Below are 25,067 nucleotides of genomic sequence, written 5' to 3'. Positions count from 1 at the left end.
AGTATCAAATTAACATGACCCATTCATCAATGTAAATCAACAATAGTGATTGTGTTAATAGATCATTTATTATGATGAGAAACTATCATATACAAGTTATTTTGTACATGTATTTCACCAATCTTTGTATGAGCAGGAGAATAAATAATACATTCATTGTTTGTTTTCATTAAAACATATCCTACTTTGTATAATAGTGCTTCACTAACAAGCATGAAGTTCAGATTAGGATGATAGTATATGTTTTGTAGTGAAATTGTATTCACCTTTGTATACTCATCAGCTTTGTCTTATAGTTTTACATTAAATGTCATCACTCTACTTTTGCTAAGTGTGAATGACAATTTATTTGCAATTGTAACATTTATTAGGGTTGAGTTCCAAACGTTTGTAAGACAGAACAAGTATGGAGTAGTGTGTACATTTGTACCAGAGTCCAATATATTAATACAATGTATTAGTTCAGTATCTTTACAATGTATTGTGTTGATACATATGTTTGGATTGTAATTGAACTCCTCAATGACTTCTTTTGTATTGTCAAATGAGTTCATGAAGTTGTCTACTTGCATGACACCATTCTCTTGTACTTTGAATGCTGAAAATATGTTGGATTCAGCAGATAGAGCAGATTGAACAGGTAAGCTGCTGGAACTTGATACTGAGGCTTCTACAATTACAGACTCTAGCATCAGTGTTTTATTAACATCTTTAATGAATACTGTTTTGTTATTGTCTCCAATGAATACTACTGTATTAAGTGCAGGTTGAGACAGTATAGTAGTAGTAGTAGAAGCAGTAGCTGTTTACCTATGCCTTTTCTTTTGAGCTTCCATTGTTTTGCTTGTTAGAGGATTTTGGCAGTCTTTTAACATATGCCTGTACTTATTACAGTTGTAGCATTTAACTTTATTGTAAGGCTTCATTTTGCCTTTAGCTACACTTTTGCCTTTTGTTTGTAGGCTGTCTTGTTCAGTATCTTGTTTTGTTTAAGAGTACTGAGAATGATACTCAGTATATGTGTTTTGTAATTTGTGTATCAACTTAACTGGTGTCAGAATGTCTTTCTGAGCTGTTGTAACTGTTGGTAGTTGATTATAATAGGTAATCTACCTGTCTAGCATTGTTGCTACCCATCTATACTTATGAGGAGTAGTGAGGTTAATTGCTGAGATGTATGTATTGTTATTAGGGGCTTTATTATGTGCAGACAACTGCCTGTAGATTTGTTCAATGTTGTCTAATGTCTTATTAAACTGTGATACATACCCTTTTACTGTAAACAATGTAGATATGTCTACAGCATGTGTCATTGTTGTTTGAACATTGTATCATTCAGAAAGTGCCTTCATAAGACTTCTAACACTTGTATGTGTTGTAAAGTTTGTATAAATTGTATTAGTTATTGTTTTCATTATACAATGATACAAAACATTGCCTGTATGTATGCTAGCATCATTAGAGGAAGGGGGATTGTGCTCTAGATGGTCTAAGAGCATTATGGCAGTGAGTACACTGTGTATACACAAGTACTATATCTTGTATCCCTTCACACTAGCCAACTTTTCTGTTCCCTTAAAGAACTTTGTAATGTCAGAGTCCTTCATTATAGTATTAACAAAGGTATGTGTTGTAGACAACATTATAATAGGTTTGGAGAGAGAGGGAGGTCTTAGGCTTGGTGGTCTGGCAGGAGGCAAAGGCATTCTGTAAGAGTGAGTGTGTGGAGGCATTCAATAGGTACTAAGGCTCATAACCTTTTAACAAGCATAGTAGGAGTGCCCTAAGTACTCTCTCTTATTAAGACATTAAGCAAGTATCTACCTTATATACTACATAGTAAAGTCTGATAATCTAAGACATTCTAAGTGTAGTAATTCTACATAAGACAATTGGGGGTTTCCTAATCCAGAGCACAATCTAATAAATGAAAATCTTGTTCTCCTAAACAATTCCTATTTTGTGTCTAAGACAATCTAAGAGATCTGACTCAAATCTAAGAATGTTGACTTTGTCACTTATATATAGTAAGCTCTAAGACACATACAGGACTAGGTTGTAGTAAAGTAGTTAAAGAAGCAGGCTAGGGATTAGGAGGAGGATAAGGATAGATAGGTTTACTAGGAAGGCTGACTGTATGTTCTAAAGGATTGGAAACTGTAAGAGGACATTGTCTAAGCTTATTATAACAATCTGACTATAGAACATTCAGGCTAACACAAAACACAGGAACTCATTACTTAGAACTACTAGTAGCTAGGAATGTAGAGGGAAATCCTAAAGTATGTAACTAGTTACAATACATACTAACAGACTAAAACCTACTAGACAAGAGTCTAGACTCTCTTACATCTGTATTGGATCCTGAATCACTCTTAGGAAGAAGTCTTAGTAGACCTGATTAGTAAGCTACCTAAGTCTTAGGGTTACAACACTATCTGTGTAATTGTTAACTAATTCTCTAAGCAAGTCTACACAGTTCTAACCTGAACAGAACTCACTTCTAAAGACATAGTACACATTTATTAGAATCACATCTTCCAGTTGTACAGACTCTCTCAGAAGCTCATTCACAATTACAGACTGTAATTTGAGTTGAAATTTATGTAGGACTTGTATGTACTTCTCAGAATTTAAGGGAACCCTTCTACTGTATATTACTTACAGACTAATAGTTAAACTAAGTAAGTCAATCAGGAGATCAAGCTCTATCTCTAAATGTTTATTAATCATTAGTAATTAGATTAGTCTGAATAGTTAGCTCTAACAGAATTTGTACACAATAACTAGTAACACTCTGTAACAGGACAGTTTCTATTCTTTCTCAATCATAAGAGACATTCATACTAGGAGACAGTTCTAAACTAGAACAGTAGTTCTGAATCTGTAACAGACTTTATAGAATGGATACACAAGACTAGGGAAGATGTATAAGCTCTTTTAGAGAAGGTAGTACAGGTAATAAAGTAGAACTATAATTAGAAGAGATCTGTAGCTAAGGATTACTAGTCTAGGGACAAAGTTATACTAGAAGCTACTAATCTGACTACAGATTGTCTAATAAAGAAGTTGGACAACAAGTGCTTCAGACCCTTTGTCATTAAAAAGAAGGTTAGTACTTCTGTCTACAAACTCTAACTTCTAGCAATATAGAAGTGTATACACTCAGTGTTTAACAAGGTTCTATTGTCTTAGTACTATAATCTAGGTTTTCCTTTACAATAAAGACCCTTACTACCTCTACTAGAACTTATTAGTTCTGAACTAGAATACAAAGTAGAGTATGTAGTAAATACTAAGCTAGTACACAGAAAGCTCAAGTTCCTTATTTACTAGAAGGGATACCTAGTTGAAGAACATACTTAGGAACCTGCTAAGAATCTTACTTATACTATTAAGACAATCCAAGACTTTTATCAACTTTATCTAGGTGCTCTGTGTCAACTCTGTCTTACAGATTTCCAAACCCTACTGTTCCAACCTATGTCTGAACTACTAACTAAGTCTAATGTTCACCAATCAGAGTAATTGGTTTTAGAGAGAAGGTAATGTTACAGTTCTCTACTCTTGTACCTTTAGTTCTAAGGGTTCTACACCCTTTTATACTAGAACTCAGGACTTCTATCCTTTAGAGGTACTGTCTATAGACTATATGTGTACTGACTCTTAATACTACCCCTCCTTACTTCATCATTCTGTTCCTTTGACCACCCTTTCATTCTTTGTTCATTCTATAGTCTCTTACTCTTTGTCTATCCCTTCATTCTTTGTACTTTTATCTTTAACCTTCTTTTCTTTCATTCTTTGTAGCTTATCATTCTTAGTAGCTCATACTTCCTAAATACTCTTGTATAGTTTAGTATATATAGGTATACAAGATCAGACTGGTCCTATAGTCTTGATCTTGTCTACTCTAGGTAGTCCTGTACTCTTAAGCTTACTCTATATACTCTACTCTTGTCTTACTCTCTCTCTCTGTCTGTTTTACAAGTTCTGACTACATTCTAGTACTTATATTCTGTATTTCTGTTGTGTAGAATAGTTGTAGTCTGGGTCCCCTCACTAAGCCTTTAGGTCCCCTCTATACTGTTACTAACACTCAAACTGTAAGAATATCTGTAGAATATCTTTTAGTAAAATATATAAAATAAGGTATAATTATTAGTATGTTACAATTGATTAAAATAATAGTAGTCTAGACTGAGTAGCTTGTTAGTATAATAAATAACTTTGTAACTTTATAATATACTAAAGATATTAAAAGCTTATTAAGAGAAGTTACCTAAAAAGGATTAAACTAATATCTAGACATTATACACATTATTTACATTTACAAATTATTTAAGGTAAGGTAAAATACAGTAACTAGTTTAGACTAACTCATATACTCTAGTTAACATATAGTATATAGTCTAAATATAAATGTTAGCTATTAGGGTCAAAAGTATGAGTTTACTATATTGTTTACAGAGTATTTTTAATATTTCTCTAAAGATACTTATGTAGTAATTCTAGACCTGTTAAGATAAAATATTTATAAAGGAATCCAACTACTTACTATAAAATAAATCAAATTAACAAGTTTAGTAAGTTAGTAGTCTTATAAATTATTATATTCAGTTATATTTAAAGATGAATAAATAAGATAGAACAATTACTCAGAAGAACTTAATCTATTATAATAGTCAAAGCTATTAATATATAAAGCTTTAAGTATAATACACCTCTTTGTCTATTATAATTACTATAATATAGTAAATACATAATGTTAGACAAAATTTTATATAAACAAAGGTAAAACCTATACTAGTATTATAGATTAAAAGAGTAATGAGTACAAACTGTTAATATTGTTAATTAGCTGCTTCTGAAACAAGCTCCTATACTAGATCTAGATCTAAGGCAAGTATATTGTCCCTAACTAAAAGTAATATTGTCTAAGTGTAATTCTCTATAAATAGTAGGTTGAGAGTAGAAGTATTAATAGTACTACTCAGACATTAAACAAACCAGTGTTTTATTACTCTCAACCAAAAGATATTATTACTATATTGATTTGAAGATACTATTATTGAGTTACTACAACTAGATGTGTTATACACTCTAATTGTGTCAGAAATAAAAGAACAAAGATCTCTTATCCTTATTAATAACATCTTATCTTGTATCAGAAGTCTGATAAAGTATACTATACAGTTATACTGAGTAAGAAGTTAAGGATAATGTAAGATGACCTTCTAAATATGTAGAATCATATTATAAAAGAAAATCCTATAAATATAATACAAAGTATTCAGGAAGATAAATAGTTTTCCTAGTCTTAATATATAGGCATCTTGATCAGACAGTCAGACAGTAGTAATCTACCAGGTATCTACTACTAAGATATACATTATGTAGAGTCTAGCAAGGCACATCCTCTGCCCTGACACTACCTTCAGAATCTTAATAATACATTTACAAGTACTATACTTCTGTCTACAGTTAACTAGTAGAGTTTCTAATAACTCTTACACTTGTTCAGTACAGATTTCCTATAGGCTGAGTAGTACTGGTATTACAAATGGAGCAAGGTTAATGTGTTTCAATCTTGTTGGTAGAAGACTGTTGTGGCCCTAGTCTTGATGACTGGATCAAAGCTTATAGTATTAAAGTCTTACTACAATGTAGTACTCTTAAAGAAGTATCAGTCAAATTCTTCCAGTGTATTGTTAACATACTGTAGCATAGGGAAGGAAATCTATTACTTTATATACAATGAGTAATGTGAGCCTAATATGCAAGACAGAGGCTTAGTACATGTTAGCATTTGAAAAGCCTGAGAGAGTAGAATATTGAGCTTCTCAATTGTTGCAAGAATCAAGGGAGACCAGTCAGCAACAACCATAGGATTCGAGTTGCAGGTCACTTTAAGATTGATGCACTGTGTAGTTGAATATTAACTCAGTTGACGTCCCATGATACAAGCTTCATGGTCAGACAGAGAGACAAAGATGTCATGACAACGCCTCTTTGTGTGATTGTCGTTGCCTAATCTGACACAAGTGAGGCCATTTGATGGGAAATGATCGACGCGGACCCAATAGACCGTGGGATGATCGCCGAGGCGAGTCCAGTAGCGCTCGCTAGCCGACGTTCGAGTCGATTCTTCCCCGCTTGTCCTTGCCCCGCCATCGCCCGCCCACTCGTCGTCCCCCTCCTTTCACGAGCCCTCGTCCTCTCCTTTCCGTCCAGGCCACCCAGGCCACCACTGTCCTTTCTCCGGCACCTGTTAACAGCAGTCTCTCGTAGGGCCAAGTCATGGGTAGAACTACTTTTCGTATCGGGCATGCCGCGGCTGTCAAGAACAACCGTAAAAATGCGGTAAGACGAGCCTGTACGTTGTTCATTCTGCAATCCTATGCACTTCATTCTAAATTCTCATTTTTTTGATCTAGCCTGCTCGGGCAACTTCATCAGTTCCCCGTCCGCCGGCCAGCAGGTCGATGTTAGCAGCGAAGTCATGTTCGCTTGGGACAATACTTGCTTGAACATAACTGCTGCCGACATCTATCTTTACGCGCCCTATCAAACGCAATCCATCCTTCAAATGTTCCAAGATGTCGACTTCACAGAGGGTAGCTACAACGTTAGTCTCTTTCGTGCTGTTATCAATGTTTGTTTGGTATTGACAACCGACATTGCGGCATTTAGGCGACATTGAAGCCGAAATGGTGGAACTCGACTTCTACTGTTCAATTACAACTTACCATTGTACAGACTGGCATGCCAGTCATGTATGCTGAACTTCCGCCGGGTCCGATCTGGATTGCCAAGTACGATGCTTCAGCAAAAGGCACATCTGCCTCAGATATCGGAACAACGTCTTCTGGTGATGGAAATGTCACCAAAGTAAATAATTTGGAGTCAGCGAAAAGCGGCGGTGTTTCGAAGGGCGGCATCGCAGCTGCCGTACTTGTCCCGCTTATCGTTATCGGCCTTGCGATCCTCGCTTACATCAAGATTTCCCGCCAACGTGGAAAGGAACGCCGCAAGAGATGGAGCGAAGCCGTCGATCAGCGCATGTCTGTCATTTCTGGAGACTGGAGAAGCATGAGTGTGAAGGGCGCAGAAGCTGCCGTCCGCGCGAGCGTGATCGATCCAAACAGAAGTTCTATCTGGTCCGGTTCTGGCAACGCTGGTGTCGGTACTCCTCGCCCTTCCAGCACTTACGCTGTCGAAGGTGCATCTGCTGATGGAAATATCGCTCAACCCGAAATGGCACAAATCCGTCGTCCCGGTGTCGGTCCCCGAGGTCCAGTCGCTTCTACCGCGGGCAGTGTCGGACGTGCTTCACGTGTTTCGTTCGCTGCTGATACGCGCTTCTCTCGGACTTCTACCGGGGATGGACTTGGATCTCGCGCCCGCCCTTCTGGCGAATCTCGTCGTACAGGCGTCCCCTCTCGTGCCTTCCATTCAGCTTATATCCCACCGGTTCCCTCACGCCTGTCAGAGTATGTCCCGGACGTTATTGATACGAACAACGGCTCGGACAGTGAAGATACCAGCGGCGGTATGATGAGCCCCACTCAGCGTAGCGGACCCTTGGACCTTAGTGCCGAAGAGATCCAGGCACGCATGAATGGAGGTCAGACAAATGAATCACGTCCCTCGTTCGACGCTATGATGCCCGCTCTCAGTATGATGCGAACTAATAACAGTTCTCAAACGGATCTCCTCCTGGAACGCCATTCTGGCGATATCCCTCCCGTCCCACCTCTCCGCGTTAACACTGCTTCGCCGACTGTTCCACCACCGGCTGCAGCGGCGAAATCACCTGTTATGGACGCAATGCCGCTTTCTGCTGTGTCGAGTGTCATGTCTCCTGATGAGATGTTACGTGCTTACGCAGAGCGGAGGAGGACTGGAGCGAGCTTAGGTGGGATCTCTTCTCCACCTGGATCTCCTGCGCCAGTGACAGGAATCGCGTTCCCAATGCCTGTTGTCACTACTAATACGGGTGTTACGGTGACGAGTCCTCCGTCGACGATGAGAACGCTTTACTCTCCCGGTCCCGTAGCCTCCTTTGGTGCTGCAGCTACGTCTGTTTCTGCTTCGGAGACGAGTACTGTTCTGAATGATAGTGCGACGAACCCGTTTAGGAAGAGTATGGCGCAGCGAAGTGCGGATTCGCAGTATACGGATGAGGATGCGTATTTCGGTTCTTCGGCACATTAACTAGGATGAGGTATCGGCACCGACAAACATTGACATCGATATACAATGGGATATCTAATATCTATATCTGATATCCTCCCCCCACCGCGCCTTCCCAACTTCCCTTTGTGGATAACACTCTCTACGACTTTGACTCTCTTTGATGGTTCCGTTCTTTTGCTTGATTTGATATTGATACTATATGTATATTTATGTGAAGAGGCACATGCAGTAGCTGCCTTCTTGAGGTGGCTTCGACTGCGCCTCAGTCTACCCTATTGGATTATTTTCCTCGAATTTTTCTGTTCGTGGTGGCATGTTTTCTTTTCTTCCTCCGATATGGCTTTGTGATTTTATCCTTTCCCCACGTTTTGGTTAATTCCGAACCATTATTATTATCTGTTCGGCAGTTTGTTCTGCACTTGGTTGCTCAAGGATGTACGGCCCCCCAGTGGCTCACCTCCTTGCTTCATCTTCCATACTCCGGTCTATCAGTGTGACCACACTTTTTATTCTTAATTTTTCTTCGGTATTCTGGTCGTCATACATGTTTGACCACTGAGTCTAAAGCTTGCTGCCTCGGTGCTCGTAGCTCTTGACCTTTTCTCTTCGTCTCTGGCAGGCACACATGCATATGCATGTGTCGTTTGTATACCCTTATTAGTGAGTTTTATAGCGTATTTGCTTGTGGTGGTTTATATAGGATAAGATATGAGGAGTAGTTCTGGGTTTCGATTATGAGTGATTATTGATATTTATTGTTGATGCAAGCTCGTGGACGATGAATAAGGTATCAGTCAGTTTGGGTAAAGTTAATGAAATAACTTATGTAGCAAACTGGGAGATGGTCTGGACTTGTTCGACCCAGATAACATTACAGGCTGCTTCTCCTGCCTTCAGGTTACGAGAATATCAAATCATCAACCACCCTTCTTAATCTTTCCTTCTAATAGAAGGGAACTCACAACGGAAGAGAACTCCCAACTCTCGACGTCTTAGGAAGTTGGATAATTGGATACGTAGACAATGTAAGTAAATTTAGTTTAGTTGTCAAGTTCGTCACTTTAGACACATTACACGAGGAATCCTTGAAGCAAGTGATGACTCACTCTTTTGACTGGACTGTGTGGCGATGAGGAGTCATGAGCCATGCTATACTGCAGCTAAAGTTAAGAATAATGTATGTGGGTTTTTGGTGAATTGGTGACCAATGAGTGCGTTGTTGCCTCGGCGATCATTTCCCATCGAATATCCTCATTTATGCCAGATTAAGAAACGACAATTGCATCGTCATGGCATCTTTGTCTCTCCGATCATGGACTCATGATGGAGCTCTGACCACGGACTTTATACACCGTGAGTAACACAAAACAACACCTTGTATGCTTATAGTAAAGGCTCTAGTACATGTTGGCAATCGAAAATTTGAGAGCAGAACAATGAGCTTAGGGATCCGAGCGTACCGTATACGGGTACGACCGTACTCTGTACGGGTCTGTACGGGGTACGGTCGTAAAAATACGACCGTTTTTTGAGTTCTAGGACACAAGTACGGCTACGGTGTGTACCGTATACAGCCGTATACGGTAATACGCTTGTAAATACAAATTTAATATTATATTAATAGAAAGAAATAATTAATATACTTTAAAATCGTTAAAAAGGCCTATTATTACTTTATATGTATGTCCCTATCAAATTAGCACTTGTTATGCCCATTTTCATCAATATATTCAGTAAATCTGAAATATAATTTGTATGAAGTAATAAAAGATAGTCACATGACTAACTATTTTGAGAAGATAAATAATATAATATTAATACATTGACCCCAAGATTAGCTAAATTTGGTGTTTTTATGTATAAAAGGTATATTATAAGGTATACAAAGAGAAGAAATAGTTATAAATTGTGCTACACATGTTATTAATACTGAAAATCTTCTTTGGATGTCCGTACTCTGTATACGGCCGTATACGGCCGTATTTGGCCTAATAGGATACGGGATACGGCCCGTTTTATACGAGCCGTATTTGGTGTCTCAAAGTCCGGTACGAGTACAGATCGTACCGTGACCGAAACGGGTCGTAACCGTACTGTACGGTACGATTCGGATCCCTAAATGAGCTACTCGATCGTTGCGAGGAAAAGCAAGGACAGTCGGCAACAACCATAGGATTCAAGTTCCAGGCTGCTTTAAATTCGACTCAGTTGACTGGCATCCGGGGTATACTAGAAGACGTCAGCCTGATCCAAAGGATCCGAGGCTTGAAAGTACTTCATCCGTGATAAACCAATTTACTTCTTGTTCTAGATCAAAGTATTTTACAATACAGAGTTTGACATATGTTTCTCGAATGCACTACACTGTTTCGAGTCTTTCATATCATGAGTTTTAATTTGGGCGTCAAAAGTGGGGTCCTCGTGATATATTCCTCTGGCAAGGTGGAGATCCATTAATCTTATTCCACCTGCAACGCCAGTATTGTTTGACCTGAAGTTCTTTTTTTCCTGAAAAGGGTCCAATGCTTTGTATTCTATTCACGGAATTTCTTTTACAATATGATTCTACATATTTGGAAGGTTATCTAATTATCCCTCAAATTCTCGCTTAGCACAGCTGCACGGTATACTTCATTAAAGTTCTGATACGAGGTGAGGTGTCAATAATGAGTTTTCAAGGACAAGAGACCTCTGTTCTGTCATCTCTGACGCAATTAGAACGCACAACACGTCTGGTCGCAGTTACACTAAAATTATATTTTAGTTGAATATTATAAAATAGAACTTCATTTGCTGCCCATGCAGTACTATCATCACTCCTACTCCCAACCTATTATCTACAGAAATTTCACTGAGACAATGTTGCTTTCAGTCAGAGACTACTCAGATGTGCTAGATCCTAGTCTAGTGCAGGAGTTTCTTTCAGGGAAGATGACTGAACAATATTGGCAAGTTGCAACTGTGACCATTTTAGTCTACAATGTTGGTATGTCTGTCTATGTGAAACTTCGTCCAATACTATGTGTTTACTATATTTAGTGATCACAATGGACAAAGAGGTGTGTTGTATCTGTGTCTTTATGCATCAATAGCTTTGAACATTGCAACAGGTTGAGTTCTTCTGGGTAATGGTTCCCTCCCATGTATTCATCTTTGGACGTAACTGAATACAGTACTTTTTAGGGACGTCAACTCAATAAACCTGTTAATTTGATTTATTTCATAGTATGTGGTTGAACTCTATCATAAATACTTTATCTCACCCTGTCTAGAATCGTTATGTTGGTATTTTTGGAGCCATATCATTTGTATTCTGTATGTATTACAGAACAGTCGTATTTGTGATCTTGATAGCTAATTTTTTTATTGAGACGGAGAACTGAGTGTTAATCAAAGCATGTGAGTGGGCAAAGAGTAATTTCTGTATTTTACCTCAGATTATTTTCAGATGTGAGCAATGTGTATAAGACATGGATGGTTGATTTAATCTCTTTCAGGCAAGTTCTCTGGTTGGGCTTACAGTGTCTCCAGTACGTCATGAAGCTACGGAGCCATTTGTCGTATTGATGAGCCACTCAGACTGTATCATTATACTTTCAATAGACTGTAATATGCTAATAAACTTGCCTCAGTTTTTGCATTTTCACTAAAAGCCTATCTGTAGATATCCTCATGATTCGAGTCCTGGCTCTATATTCACGTCGTATGTAGGGTGATTGTAGGAATATTTGTTTGCTGATTATGTGGTAGAGAAATCTCTTACGACATGTCTCACGACCCTCCTGGGTTTGGAGGCCGCCTCCAAGTTCGCTATACTTGTATACGGAACATGGGCAGAGAAGGGTGAGTCAGTCAAATTTATTACCTTCAAAGTAAGAAACCTTACTGGATACAGTTTCTAGTCTGTCGTTAACGGAGAATATCTCAGTATGCGTCTCTAATGGCGGCATTTTGATACTTGCAATTATTGATTGGTATCGAATTCACACCTTTTCAACGAATGAGTGATTGACATAATGTAGGACTATTCCAATGGTATACGGGTTGATTCTCATGTCGCTCGCATTGTACAAAGCTGCAGAGTACTGGAGAATGGAGGCTGGGCTTAAAGGGTCCAAGCTTGTGAATGTTCTCATCCGTGATCAGACAATATATTTCGTACTGTGAGTTAAAGAAGTACAAGGACTGTGATAGATGCCGACTAATTTGCTGTTCAGTGCAGTATCATGCTGTGTTTTCAACATAGTGGAGTTCAAAGTGGTTACAGGCAACAGTTCTTTAGCTATTTTTTTTGATCAACTTGGAAGCCCATCATTCCTGTGTATTCTGGGAAGTCGACTATTCTTTAACATGAAGGAAGCAGGGAAACTGGGAGTCAATGAGGGTACGAGCTATCGCATGAAATCCGTGAGCAACATTGAATTCGAACAGCCGGTTAGAAGCAAAGGTGACTTTCATACTAATAATGAAATTACCATTCGCTGACCTTCCTGTAGCCAGTACAAACACTGCCGAAGGCTCCCCGGATGCATCTCGAGTGTAGTTAAGACGAGACATAGATGAACAGTTTTCTGCACCAGTTGGGTAGCCAAAGCTTTCGTACTGCTGTGGTACAGCTCGTTCTTGTATAGTGCCTTAATACTGCATCACCGTTGTAGTGAATAGAGAGGATAAGAGGATAATATATAGTAGCCAAGGTGATAAGATGTTACGTACGTATGCGGATCATCGGAGGACTGAAGCTAGTTTCGGTGGTATCTCTTCTCAACCTGTTCTGGTCGGTGGGCCAAGCCCAGTCTAGGGGCGTATCAATTACTGTGCCATACTGATACTGGTCATATATTCTCGGGCCATTCCGGTCATCGTTTCCTGCTTCAATGACTAGGACAGTCTTTGAAGCATCTTCTGCAAGACGTCCAGCAACAATGAGACCTGAAAGCCCACCCCCAACAATGATATAGTTGAAGGCTTGATTATTAGTAGTGGCTGGATCTGAGGTAGCACTGAAAGCATGTTTGCTCAATGATGATGAAGCTGATGCAAGTGGAGGAATAGATAATAACAGAACCCTAGTGAGCATGTTTGAGGCCTCAAGTGTCCAAGGGAAGAATAGGCATGAGTGAATTCCTGCAGCTTATATATTGTTCTGCTACTTGGAGGTTAATATTGGGCCAAGAGTAGCAGAAAGAATCGCCATCATTTGCCAAAGTTTCTGCAAGCAACTCTTTCTTTGGCTTTTCGTCTCCCTTACTGAGTCAGATAGAGCACGTCAGCAAGTATTGCAACATAGAAAACCAGTAACGAGATGAAGAACTGACTGGATTGGGACGTTAGACTTTGACGTTAATTTGTCAAATTACCAAGGAAGAATGCACGCCCTTCAGCTATCGACAATAATCGCAAGGTAATTCCAGACCATTCACAGATTTTGTCGGGTAGATGTCCATTAGCTAACCAACCTTTTGCATTAACAAAAGATTGTGGGATGGTGATGAAGTGTGGACACGCTCAAGGCAATACGAATCAAACGGGCAGATAGCATAAAAATCCCAAGGCATCGAAGAGAAACAGACTCTATTCTGCGGTGGAACAGACGACGAGGATCGGGGCGCATAAAGTCCGAGCGATCATCGCAGTGACCACCCAAGCAGTAATGCTCAAGAAAATCAGGTCCCCGTTGGCTCAAGCTTGACTTCCTCCAAGACAGTCAATCTCGGAGAACTACAGAAAGCCAGCCTCTAAGGGTCTTGGATGATTGACGCACCGTATCTTTGCTCTTCTCCGAAACGCGATCAGAATTGTGGACTTGCGGCTTGAGTAGATGAACACCAGAATTGAACAACTGGCATTCACATACCCACATGCAAGTAGCATCGCATGCCATTAGTGGCATTCACTCGGAAGACGTAGAAGCGGCCAGACTAGAGCAGAGGCATCATACCGAGAGTCAGCGACAGAGATGAGCCTGCTAAGCCAAGTGAATTTTTATTTGCCAGCGTCACATGATCTGAAACTTTAAACTGTATGGCCTTCGACCTGTCATTTTTGACTACTCACGATATCCTACATGCGCGGAAAAGTAAAGATCACGAAACCATAGACCATAAGATCTTCATAACCCAGTTTACGCGTCAGCTTGGTAATGTCCGCTGCTTTCTCCGCAACGCCACATAACGTCTGACTTGTATGCGCACTGACTTGGAAGGGAATCACGCCCGCATCCACGATGCGTAGGTTCACCGTATCATAGACACGAAGCTTCCCATCCACGACTCCACCCAGATCACGCCGCATCATCGATGTAGAACCAACCTCATGATACATTGCCGCAAATGTGTCATGAATCCACGATTGCCATGCATCATCTGTACCACCATTTCCGTTGTCAGGAACAACATTAAGTCCAGGAGAGTACTCATCAGTCACGATGGATGCGAGCGCCTTATTATTAAGCACCCTCCGGCCTAGTCGGGCTCCGGCTGTCTGAACGTCGAGATCATAATCGATATCGAACCAGTTCACTGTCACCTTTGGGTCTGTGAAGACGCTTGTATCTGTGATAGTGATATTGCTGCGGCTGAATTGAAGTAGACCAAATAGGGTATTGTTGACACCGCTCCTGAATGTTGAATGCTCTTGTCAGACGAAGATCAGGTATAAGTAAGCATCTGAATTTACCCGGAACTACCAATTAGGAAGGAAAATACAGAAACAGGAGCTAGATTGAAGATTCAATGATTCTGTCCGCACCTCACGATGATTTGCTTACCATTATGATTTACGATCGATTCCGCTTGGATACCCAAAATCGCAGTCAGCGCGTCAGCATTCAATACATTGACTGCCTGACTCTGTGCTCAAGACGGGTATTCAGTCAGGATATGTCTAGCGATGTCGTCACCCGTCACACTGCCATTCGAGCCTGCACCCTTAGAGAAGAGTTCATAAAGATTCAAGAATACAATTGCGTGGTCGGGTCCTGTGCCGCCTGCGTCAAAAGAAGGCTGTGTATTATGTGCAACGTCGTTTCTCGTTTGAGTCTGGAAGTTTCGCCTAACAGTTGGCAGATTGACCCTCACATCAATTCCAAGTGGATCGAGGACAGACGGGTCGCCAATCCCAGACAGCTGAAGCAATTGAGGGAAGGCAATCGTGCCTGGGGATAGAATCACTTCCTTACGAGCATGGACTACGACCGTGGTCTTTCGGGTTTATCGAATTCGCAACGTGGCTTACATAATTGTCACTTCCACCAAGTCCGTCTCAACATCGTGCAATCCCACTAAGATTGCGAATAGCCTCAACAAATGCAGGCTGTGCCGGCCCGCTGTACATCCCTTGTGCGTAAGCGACTTGAACGGACCCAATGAAACCGTGGTAAGCAGGAATATAATCCGCACCGTCAGAGCGCTGCTGCTTGTCCAGTGGATTGAAACCTTCGGACTGGTAATGGTCTCAGAGTGTGTCTGCCGAGTTGAAAAAACACAATCCTACCTTCTTCATGTATGAGAAAAGTGAATCCCAGTTCCATTCCAAGCTTGCCTCCTCATCGCTGAGGACTTTTGAAAACGCATCGTATTACCCTTTGATGCCACGTGTGATCGCGGCGTCATTAATGGAGCTAGATCCACCAAGCGTTCTACCTCTATTCAGGATAATAATAACATATTATTGAGTAATTCTGTTCACCTTTTCAATGGACTTACGAATGTATGATTTTGCCCTGGTCCGTAGGCCAAGCCCAGTCTAAGGACGCCCCAAATGCTACGCCGTATTCCAATACATCAAACACCCGTGGATCATTCCGGCCGTCATTCTCGCTTCAATGACAAGAATAATTTCCGATGGATCTTCAGTAAGACGACTAGCGACGGTGAGTCCCGCGAGACCACCTCCAACAATGATATAATCAAAGGTTTGATTATTAGCAGTAGAGGATCCGAGATAACACCAAAAGCGCGCTTGCCCAGAGATAGCAAAGCTGACGCAAGAAGATAGACGGAGAGCAGCAGAGCAATAGCGAGCATGTCCAAGTCTCAAATATACAAAGGGATGAGGGGCATAACCGAGTTTCCGGGACTTATATATTGCTCTATTTCTCTAGAATCGCCATTAGACCATGAGCAGCAGTGAGACATCTAGCCATCCTGAACAAATGTTTTTGCGTTCGGCTCTTGCTTCGGAACGTGGTTTCCCTATAGTATCAGATATAGCACGTCAGCTGGTAATGCAAGCTTCGAGAATTAATGACAAGGTGAGAACAGACTAGATCGAGTCTTTAGACCTTGACATTCATTAACTAAATGCTCACGACAGAATACTTGCTCCTCACTTATCGGACATCACAGGAAAGGATGTTTTAGGCCATGAACAGTGTATGCCTAACAGAAGTCTTTCAGCAAACAGATTTTTGTGCGTATTAACAGAAGACTGGAATACCAGTGAAGCGCGAGCATGACCAGAGCAGAGCGGATCGATCTGGTAGAAGGTAAGAACCTGCTAAGGAATTTCGAAAGGCAGGAGCCCTATTCTGTAATAGAACGAACAGCGGGGACAGAGATGCATAAAGTTCGAGCAAGTATTGCATGGACCCCATATAAATGTACACTCACAGAAATGGTGTCCCCGCCATCAATAAAGTGCCATAAAACGAAGGTATGGACTTCATCAGCGAAGACCAAGGTTCTGGAAGTAGAACTACGAAGGAGTTCCCGAGAATCATGCAGGATTGACATAGCATGTCTTTGCTCTTCTCTGAGGCGATCAAAATTGGGCGCTTGAGTGGAAGTTCGCCGCGTTTGAACGACATGAATAAATAAGTATGACAAGGGCACATAGTCAGCTGCACGATGTTACCATACGCTACGATTGCTTCTAGAAGGGAGCAGCATCCGTGCAATTGAGTCAGTGATAAAGACAAAGCCCACATTTTCAGTTTCGCGCGAATGTCGTCAGACTCAGAGTCGTATTTCAGCCACGCAGTACCGTGACAGTGATTCAGTGTGACTAACCGTGTTCAGCTTCCAATTTTAGTCATTAGTCAGCATCACATGACCCGAGCTGATGAAGGACAATCATGAAATAACAGATCTCAAGTGGACCTCCTCCTAGAACGTCATTCCTCCCATCCCACCTCTCTGCATTAATACTGCATTGCTGACTGTTCCACCAGCAGCAACAGCGGTGAAGTCGCCTGTTATGGACACAATCCGCTTTCTACTGTGTCGAGTGTGATGTCTCCTAATGAGATGTTACGTCCCGACGCGCTACGCCGAGCCCTCGGAGGACTGGAGCAAGCTTAGGCAGCATCCCTTTTCCACCAGGATCACCTGCTCTGGTAACAAGAATCGTGTTTCCAATGCCTGTTGTTACTACTAACATGGGACTCTTGACTTTTTGCATCTAGGCCCTGAATCCCACAGCCCAATTAGGGATGACCCTGACTGACCACTTATGTAATTCTAGCATACTGTGGCCCTTGTCATGAACAGAGTGAGAAGTTAGGAGAGGGGTTTGGGGGGGCTCTGCCACCCCAATTAGGTTTAGGATAAGTTTGGGCTGTTAGGCTTAGGTGTTAATTTGGGTTTTAGTTAGGATTGGGGGAGGGGAATATTTATTTTCTTAGGAAAAGTACTTTATTTTGACTTAGTGAAATGTGAGAGGAACTACATGTGGCCAATTGGAGCTAACTAAAAATGGGCTGTAAGACTCAGAGCCTAGATACAAAAAGTATACAACTCTAACACAGTAGTTTTAGTAACAAGTCCTCTATCAATAATGAGGACACTTTACTCTCCTGATCCTACAACATCCTTTGGTGCTACAGCTTCATCTGTCTCTGTATCAGTTTCAGAGGCAAGTACTGTTGTGACTGATAGTACAACAAACCTGTTTAGGAAGAGTATAGTATAACAAAGTGCAGATTTACAGTATATAGATAAGGTTACATATTTTGATTCTTCAGCATATTAACTAGGATGAGGTATTGACATTAACATTGACATCAATATACAATAGGATATCTGAATCTGATATCCTCTTGTCAGCCTTCCTAACTTCCCTTTGTAGATTACATTCTTTACAACTTTGACTCTCTTTACTGTTCTACTCATTTTTTGCTTGATTTGATATTTGACAGTATATACATATATATATATTCTATAAACTGAAAATTCCTCCACTGTGTCTCTGACTCTGAATCAGAAAGTTGACCAAAAGAGAAATCCCAAACTCTATTGTCAGGCCAACACATATAGAAATTAATTGTAATACAGTCTTAAACCTGGAGAAGTAGGAAGTGGTTGTGCCAGAACTGTTGTTTTGTGAGGCAAAGGTGATGAGACTGCCCTTGCCTAGTCTGGAGAGGAGCTGGAAGAGAATAGGCATCTTCAATTCATTGGTAGGAGCACTTGCAAGACAGTACAAAGATTTTGGGGTGTCTCAGCAAAGTAGTATGTACCTTAAATATTACTAAAAGTGGATGCAATTCCTGCAAGTGTCTGCAAGTGCTCAAACCCACTTGTTGGCACTTGCAGATGCTTCAGAGTTTGAAATGAAGTTGATGTTTGACAACAACCTAACAAAAATTACAAGTAACGTGACATAGACTGTAAATTGTTGATCTCTGCAAGTCCTCACCTCAATTTTGAGGGACTTGTGCTGTACACGGTTTGGATGCCAATCTCTTTCTGCAACTCCCTCTGCCAATGAATTGAAGACGCCTAATAATGCCTGTGATATGTACGGATCGCAGATGACATGTCAGGAAACAATCAGACGTAGAGTGCGAAAGAGACGAACCATGATGACAAATGCGTTTCCAGAGAAGAACCAGCCGTAGATATTAGCAACGAAGCCGACGACGAACGCTCTAAACCAAGAAACCACATTTGCCAGTAACCAATGCTATATATTTCATGAAACTAAAAAAAGTGACAACGTACCCAATTGCCGAGCTCACATCACTCCTATTCGGAAATTTCAACGCTGAGAAATGATTACAAGTCCACCCAAGGCATGAAATCAACACTGTCACCAGCAGCTCTTTCTCTCCAAGGCGCCCGATTCCTCAAGCTCAAAAACAACGAGAACATCGGTACAGTAAGGAATGCCTAACTGGTGCTCAGTGTACGCTGGTACCAAGGCCCGTATTCATGATGACTGCTTGTGCAGGTGTAGTCTTCTGGAGTGCTGACAGGGTTGTGGGTGACCTTCTTGTACAACGTCCCACCGATGGAGAGCCCGAAGCCGAGGAAGATAGCATACATAATAGCGTAGCAGAGTCAGACAGAGCCTGAGATGATGTTTCGACTGGAGGGTTCGAGTGAGCCGTTAAGGACTAGGAAACCGAGTAGGATAAGTACAATGGAACCGGATGCGACAGCAGAGTAGCAGAAACGATGTGTTCCAGCAAAAATGGCGGACAAGAAACTGAGCAAAGTGGCAATCGCAATCCTGAAATGAAATTACACCCGTTTGCATAAGTAATGAGACTTTTCGATTTTGAGCAATGTGATGTGATGTAAGAAATCATGTGATATTTTGGACTTAGCAAGGAAAATAGCAAACACAAGGTAGAGAGTGAATGAGATGTGTTGTGCCAGGAGTGTCTGAACACAATTCACACAGTGGCACAATGTGTCTCATACTCACAAATTTCCTCTAAGTCCAAATTGTCATATGATTTCTTACATTTTGTCATTTCTCCAAAAATCAGAAAGTCTCATTATATATGCAAATGGCTGTAATTGTCAATAATCTAAATGCGTAAAAGAAATGAAAGGCACGTGCTCAAAAACATTAGAGTACAACTCATTCCTAACGCTCAAGATCTGAACGACGACCAGAAGCACACTAAGCAGGAACGAAATAAGTGCGTCAATAAAGCTCCCTGCAAAACTAACTTGGCAAATCGCCGCCGAGCAAAGTCCTCCAAAGAGCGCAAGCTGCCAGGAAGAATAGGGCTGACGTTGTTGCATCAACGCATCCAAGTTCCTACTCGCCTCACCAACTCCGACTTCATCGTGAATGACTTTCCACCAATACAAGTCGTATGTCTGTTGGAGCTTACCTAACGATAAAGCGGTACCTTGACGAATGAGCTTGATGTTACTCGTACTCGTCGAACGAAATCAGCATCACATCCGGCAGGTACATGCAACTGAGCTCCATATCCATCGCCCTCGCCCTCGCCCTCGCCCTCGCCTGGATCTGCGCAGGCAACCGGTGGTTAGGAGCTCCGAACATCAGAAATGCTCTCGCAAGCTTCATGATAAACTCCTGCCGTTGCATAATCTCCGCTACGTGTCTCGTAATGAAATCTCCGCTTTCTTTCTCTTGCGCTTGCGTTTCTCCTCTGCGCTCGTATCGGAGTCGACCCACAGACGATGTTTCTCGTCCCAGTGATCTTGACTATCCACGTCGTTTATCGTGTCAGGTGTAGCAGCACCGCTGCGCGGCTCACTACTTGTCTACCCACTCCTTTTAATAGAAGGGAACTCTCAACGGAAGGGAACTGCCAACTCTCGGCGACATAGGAAGTTGGATGACTGGATACTAAGACAATGTAAGTAGATTAGTTAGATGACAAGTTTGTCACCTTAGATTGGCTGTATGTGGGTTTTGGTGAATTGGTGACCACAACGATCATCCCACAGCCTAATGAGTCCGCGTCGCTCATTTTCTCATCATATATCTTCATTTATGCCAGATTAAGAAACGACAATCGCATCGTCATAGCATCTTTGTCTCTCCGATCATAGAGCCCTTGCTATGGAAACGCCAGTCGACTGAGTCAGTGAGGCGATCTTAAAGCATCCTGGACTTGAACCTTATGGTTGTTGCCGACTGACCTTGCTTTTCCTCGCAACGACCGAGAGGCTCACTGTTCTACTCTCGAGAGTTTCGATTGCCAACATCTACTGGTCTTTACTATATGCATACAAGGTGCTGCCTGTGCTATTTGCATTGTATAAAGCTGAGGTCTACTGGAAACATCAGCAGTTTCAAGGATTTCAACCCGTCAAGTACCCTATCCATGATAAAGTAATTTATTTCCCTTTCTAGGGTATAGTGTTTTCTACAAATACACTAAGAGAGTTTGGCTGATGCCTCTCGAATGGAACTACACTGTCTCGAGTCTGTCATATCATGAATTTCAATTTTGGCATCAAAAGTGGGTGTTTTGTGATATTCCTCTGACAAAGTGGAAACTCATCAATCTTATTCCACTTGTATTACTAGTATTGTTTGACCTTTAGTTCTTTTTGCCTGAAAATGGTCCAATGCTTTGTATCATGTTCACAGATTTTCTTTTGGAACACGATTCTACATATTTGGAAATTTATCTTATATTATCCTCACTATAGTAAGCTTCATCAGACTTCTGATACAAGGTGAGGTGTCATTAACAGGTTTTTGAGGACAAGAGACCTCTATTCTTTCATCTCTGGTGCAATTAGAACACACAACACATCCAGTCACAGTAGCATCTGAGAGTGTCTTCAAATCAATATACTAAAAATGTCTTTAGTTGAGTACTATAAAGCAGGGTTCATTTGATGCCTGAGCTGCACTCTTAGTACTGCTACTCTCAACTATTATTTACAAAGAATTGTACTTAGACAATGTCACCTTCAGTCAGAAACAATTTGGTTACATTGGATCCTGGTCTTGTACAGGAATTTGTCTTGGAAGTAGTGACTGAACAATATTGGCAGTTTACAACCATAGCCCTTCTACTCTACAATGCTAGTATGTCTATCTATGTAAAACTTCTACTAATACTATGTATTTATTATATTATAGTAATCACAATGGACAAAGAGGTGTGTTGTGTTTGTGCCTTCATACATTAATAGCTTTGACTATTACAACAGATTGAGTTCTTCTAAGTAATAGCTCTATCTCATTTATTCATCTTTGGAAATAACTGAGTATTGTACTTTATAAGGTGGAACAGTACTAGGGAAATGCTAAACACTGTTGTAAACAAGTTCTGTTGAGTTCCAGGTTTGCTAACACACATAGAATGCTGACAGGACAAAGGTATCTTTGTTATAGTTAGGAATAAGAACTGGTCTATGTATATGTGAGAGCTCACCTTTGTTATAGTCAGGAATAAGAACTAGTGTAACAAAGGTGAAAGATTGAAACTATATATACTAGAAATGAAACAAAGGTGGCTCATACCTAAAGGGGAAAACAATGTCAAAGAGAAAAGGAGAGTGTATACTCTAAGAATGAAGAGTATGTGACTCAGACAATAAGGAAACATAGTGTGAAGACAAAAGAGGAAATTTGTGTAGCTCTAGAGTCTATACTAAGGAGGTCTAGGCTTAGGAGAGGGTCCAGGTTCAGAAATGTGGTTCTATACTCAGAGGGGTACAGAATAGTATAGAAACTGTTGTAAGCTGTAAGGTAGGCTTACACTCTTCCCCCTTCTGAAAAAATAGCACCCCTGTGTGAGTGTAAGGCTAACCATGCCTGTAGTACTTTAGAAGCCATTCTCTAGAGTTCAGACTCTGCCTTCCATTTATGTTCCTACTTACTCTATCCTTTCTATTCTACTAGATACTACTAACCTTACCCTCTGTACCTTCTATCTACAATCTGTAATACTTTATATACTTCCTCATCTCCTTCTATCAGACCTGGTTGGTTCAGAGCACATTGTAGAAATAAAGTATTATTATTCAGAACATAGTACTTTAACTGACTTGTATAGAACCTAGGGAAGGCCTAATTAGAGTCAGGTAACTCTAGCATATATTCTGACTTGTTCAGGTTAGCTACAATTATAAAGTACAGTCTATTGTAACACAGTATAAACTTTGTAACACATTCTAGTATTTGTACAAGATAATCCTAGTAGTAGTTGTAAGTAGAGAGTATAACTTAGTCTCCTACTATAAAACAGTCTTCTTGTTAACATGTCTTACAGACAATATAGTATTAGTAAACTGATAATACTAATTAGAGCAGAACAGATACATGTATCAGATACACAATACAAGACATGTATTAGATAAAAAAACATATTCTGGATAACTGAGACATACAGACAGACAAACAATATAAAAAGAACACTTTATTAACTAAATACATATTATTATCAGGGTCTACACCCTTATTACTTGTGTAATAACCTAAGAATACACATTCTAACAGGTTATGAGTCTTGCACTCTCTGCTTAACACCTCATATTACTACTACAAGACTATGCTACACTTCTTCACATTAATACTTTGCATCTACAATGGACTCTCCAAGTACCTGCAATATGTACACATTGAACAAAACTGTAACAAATCCATCTACATCCTTAGAGCAGACAAGCAGGACAAATCCCACTCACTACAAACCTGCCAATGTCCTTAAACACTTTAGACATAACATTGTACAACTAAAGAATGTATCTGGATTCAAAATATGGAAGTATTGGATTAACTCTACTATTGTGGCAACAGGCTATATGTACTTGTTCACAAATGAACCAAAGCCTGAAGACATCAAGGTTGTGTATACAATTTACACATCAATAATTAATAAAGTAGTGGATCATATAATGGCTAACTTTATGCATACTGGAACATCAATTAAAACTCTTATGAGCAGATTAGAAGAATGCTTCAACCCTCATACAGTTACACATAAAGTATACAATGAGTCTTTACTATTTAAATGTAATGATCATGTTAAAAACTTTGGACAAACACTTGATAAGCTAGAGCAGATATATGCACAGCTTGTAGCAGACAATTTAAAACTTACAGACACTACATATTGAGCAGCTATTTACACTGTAACTCCTTCTGAATATAGTAGTACTATTACAGCTATGGAACAAGCTTGAGATATGTTTTACAATGGAAAACCTGGATCCAAGTATCAACCTATTAAGCTGTAAAGACTTATTACAGTACTATGTTAAGCATTTAACGATTTTCACATTAAAAATCCTCTATGATACAATAATAACAAGCCTACAATATGTGGACAGGCAAATATGTTTTGTACAAAAGATAAAAAGCACAGAAATAAAGGAATTAATAAAAATACAAGCAAACCAACTCTAGTATCAAAATACTATAATTGTAGCAACCTAGAGCACTACACATGTGATTACTGTGCATTACTGTCCCAATTGACACTAGATGCTCAAGCCAAAAAGGTTAATCATTTGGCAAATGTAGTAGAAGCAACAGAAGCAAAGCCTACACTAGTAGTAACTACAGTACATGTAAGTGTATATATCAAACAGGTACTAGAAGTTGAAATGACAGAGATACTAGCCTCTCAGCAGGCAAATACTATTGCAAACACAAATGCAAACAACCCATTTGTGAATTGGGTACATTATAATAATATTTTGGACAATAATAACATATTAATAAATAAATTTATCCCTAATACAATTGATATAAATTGTTTGAACAAGAATGTGAAACTAATGTTGCATAATAACACTTGACTTATAAGTGAAAAGTTTAAATCCGAATGATAATAAACATTGTTCAGTGTTATTTTATTTATTACAGGAATGTGTGTATCTCCTGAATTTCCCTTTTTAATCTCTATACACATATCTCCAGCCTTTGTAAGAGTTACTGTTGATTTGTTTGCAAGTGTAACTGTTACTAGGGATACGTTTCATACGTCTGTGAGGCAAAAATAATACAGTGTAGCATGTATTGTAGTACCAGAATTGACAGAATGTATTATTTATCACAAGCAACACAAAATAGGAATGATCAAACTCGAAAATAACTTATATGTGTTAAGAAACACTCATTATATGAATTCTATGAGCAGAATCAGTGTTTACAATTTACATAAACGTCTTAGTCATATCAGTTATGATTATATT

The 25,067-nt window shown here is 40.1% G+C and overlaps 6 protein-coding genes across 6 annotated transcripts; 2 read left to right on the top strand and 4 right to left on the bottom strand.

Moving 5' to 3' along the window:
• Positions 1–6,174: 6,174 nt before the first annotated feature.
• On the top strand, positions 6,175–8,890 carry FOMMEDRAFT_128127 (uncharacterized protein). The gene is made up of 3 exons (XM_007270218.1): positions 6,175–6,376; positions 6,438–6,628; positions 6,694–8,890. Exons 1-3 carry the CDS (start codon positions 6,301–6,303, stop codon positions 8,215–8,217), a joined length of 1,791 nt encoding a protein of 596 aa, XP_007270280.1. The 5' UTR covers positions 6,175–6,300; the 3' UTR covers positions 8,218–8,890.
• A 3,075-nt stretch (positions 8,891–11,965) lies between these two features.
• Positions 11,966–12,746, top strand: FOMMEDRAFT_160533 (uncharacterized protein; the record flags this gene model as incomplete). The annotated part of the gene is made up of 5 exons (XM_007270217.1): positions 11,966–12,042; positions 12,102–12,173; positions 12,222–12,362; positions 12,417–12,633; positions 12,696–12,746. The coding sequence occupies 5 exons, from the start codon at positions 11,966–11,968 to the stop codon at positions 12,744–12,746; spliced, it is 558 nt and encodes a 185-aa protein (XP_007270279.1).
• A 212-nt stretch (positions 12,747–12,958) lies between these two features.
• On the bottom strand, positions 12,959–13,216 carry FOMMEDRAFT_33268 (uncharacterized protein; the record flags this gene model as incomplete). The annotated part of the gene is made up of 1 exon (XM_007270138.1): positions 12,959–13,216. A coding segment is annotated over one exon (258 nt), but the record flags the coding sequence as incomplete, so codon positions are not given.
• Positions 13,217–14,162: 946 nt separating this feature from the next.
• On the bottom strand, positions 14,163–16,226 carry FOMMEDRAFT_170440 (FAD-linked reductase, C-terminal domain-containing protein; the record flags this gene model as incomplete). Its single annotated transcript, XM_007270216.1, has 9 exons — positions 14,163–14,818; positions 14,878–14,917; positions 14,969–15,050; positions 15,108–15,388; positions 15,468–15,642; positions 15,694–15,758; positions 15,831–15,844; positions 15,906–16,019; positions 16,072–16,226. 9 exons carry the CDS (start codon positions 16,224–16,226, stop codon positions 14,263–14,265), a joined length of 1,482 nt encoding a protein of 493 aa, XP_007270278.1. The 3' UTR covers positions 14,163–14,262.
• Positions 16,227–18,739: 2,513 nt separating this feature from the next.
• FOMMEDRAFT_160530 (uncharacterized protein) lies at positions 18,740–20,469 on the bottom strand (the record flags this gene model as incomplete). The annotated part of the gene is made up of 7 exons (XM_007270215.1): positions 18,740–18,775; positions 18,838–18,930; positions 19,000–19,069; positions 19,143–19,266; positions 19,339–19,537; positions 20,022–20,316; positions 20,354–20,469. The coding sequence occupies 7 exons, from the start codon at positions 20,467–20,469 to the stop codon at positions 18,740–18,742; spliced, it is 933 nt and encodes a 310-aa protein (XP_007270277.1).
• A 29-nt stretch (positions 20,470–20,498) lies between these two features.
• On the bottom strand, positions 20,499–20,733 carry FOMMEDRAFT_160529 (uncharacterized protein; the record flags this gene model as incomplete). The annotated part of the gene is made up of 2 exons (XM_007270214.1): positions 20,499–20,669; positions 20,722–20,733. The coding sequence occupies 2 exons, from the start codon at positions 20,731–20,733 to the stop codon at positions 20,499–20,501; spliced, it is 183 nt and encodes a 60-aa protein (XP_007270276.1).
• Positions 20,734–25,067: the final 4,334 nt, after the last annotated feature.

This window comes from Fomitiporia mediterranea (genome assembly GCF_000271605.1).
Source record: "Fomitiporia mediterranea MF3/22 unplaced genomic scaffold FOMMEscaffold_12, whole genome shotgun sequence".
NCBI classification, from domain to species: domain Eukaryota; kingdom Fungi; phylum Basidiomycota; class Agaricomycetes; order Hymenochaetales; family Hymenochaetaceae; genus Fomitiporia; species Fomitiporia mediterranea.
The sequence above is the reverse complement of the archived record's forward strand: the minus strand, read 5'-3'. Positions and strand labels throughout refer to the sequence as shown.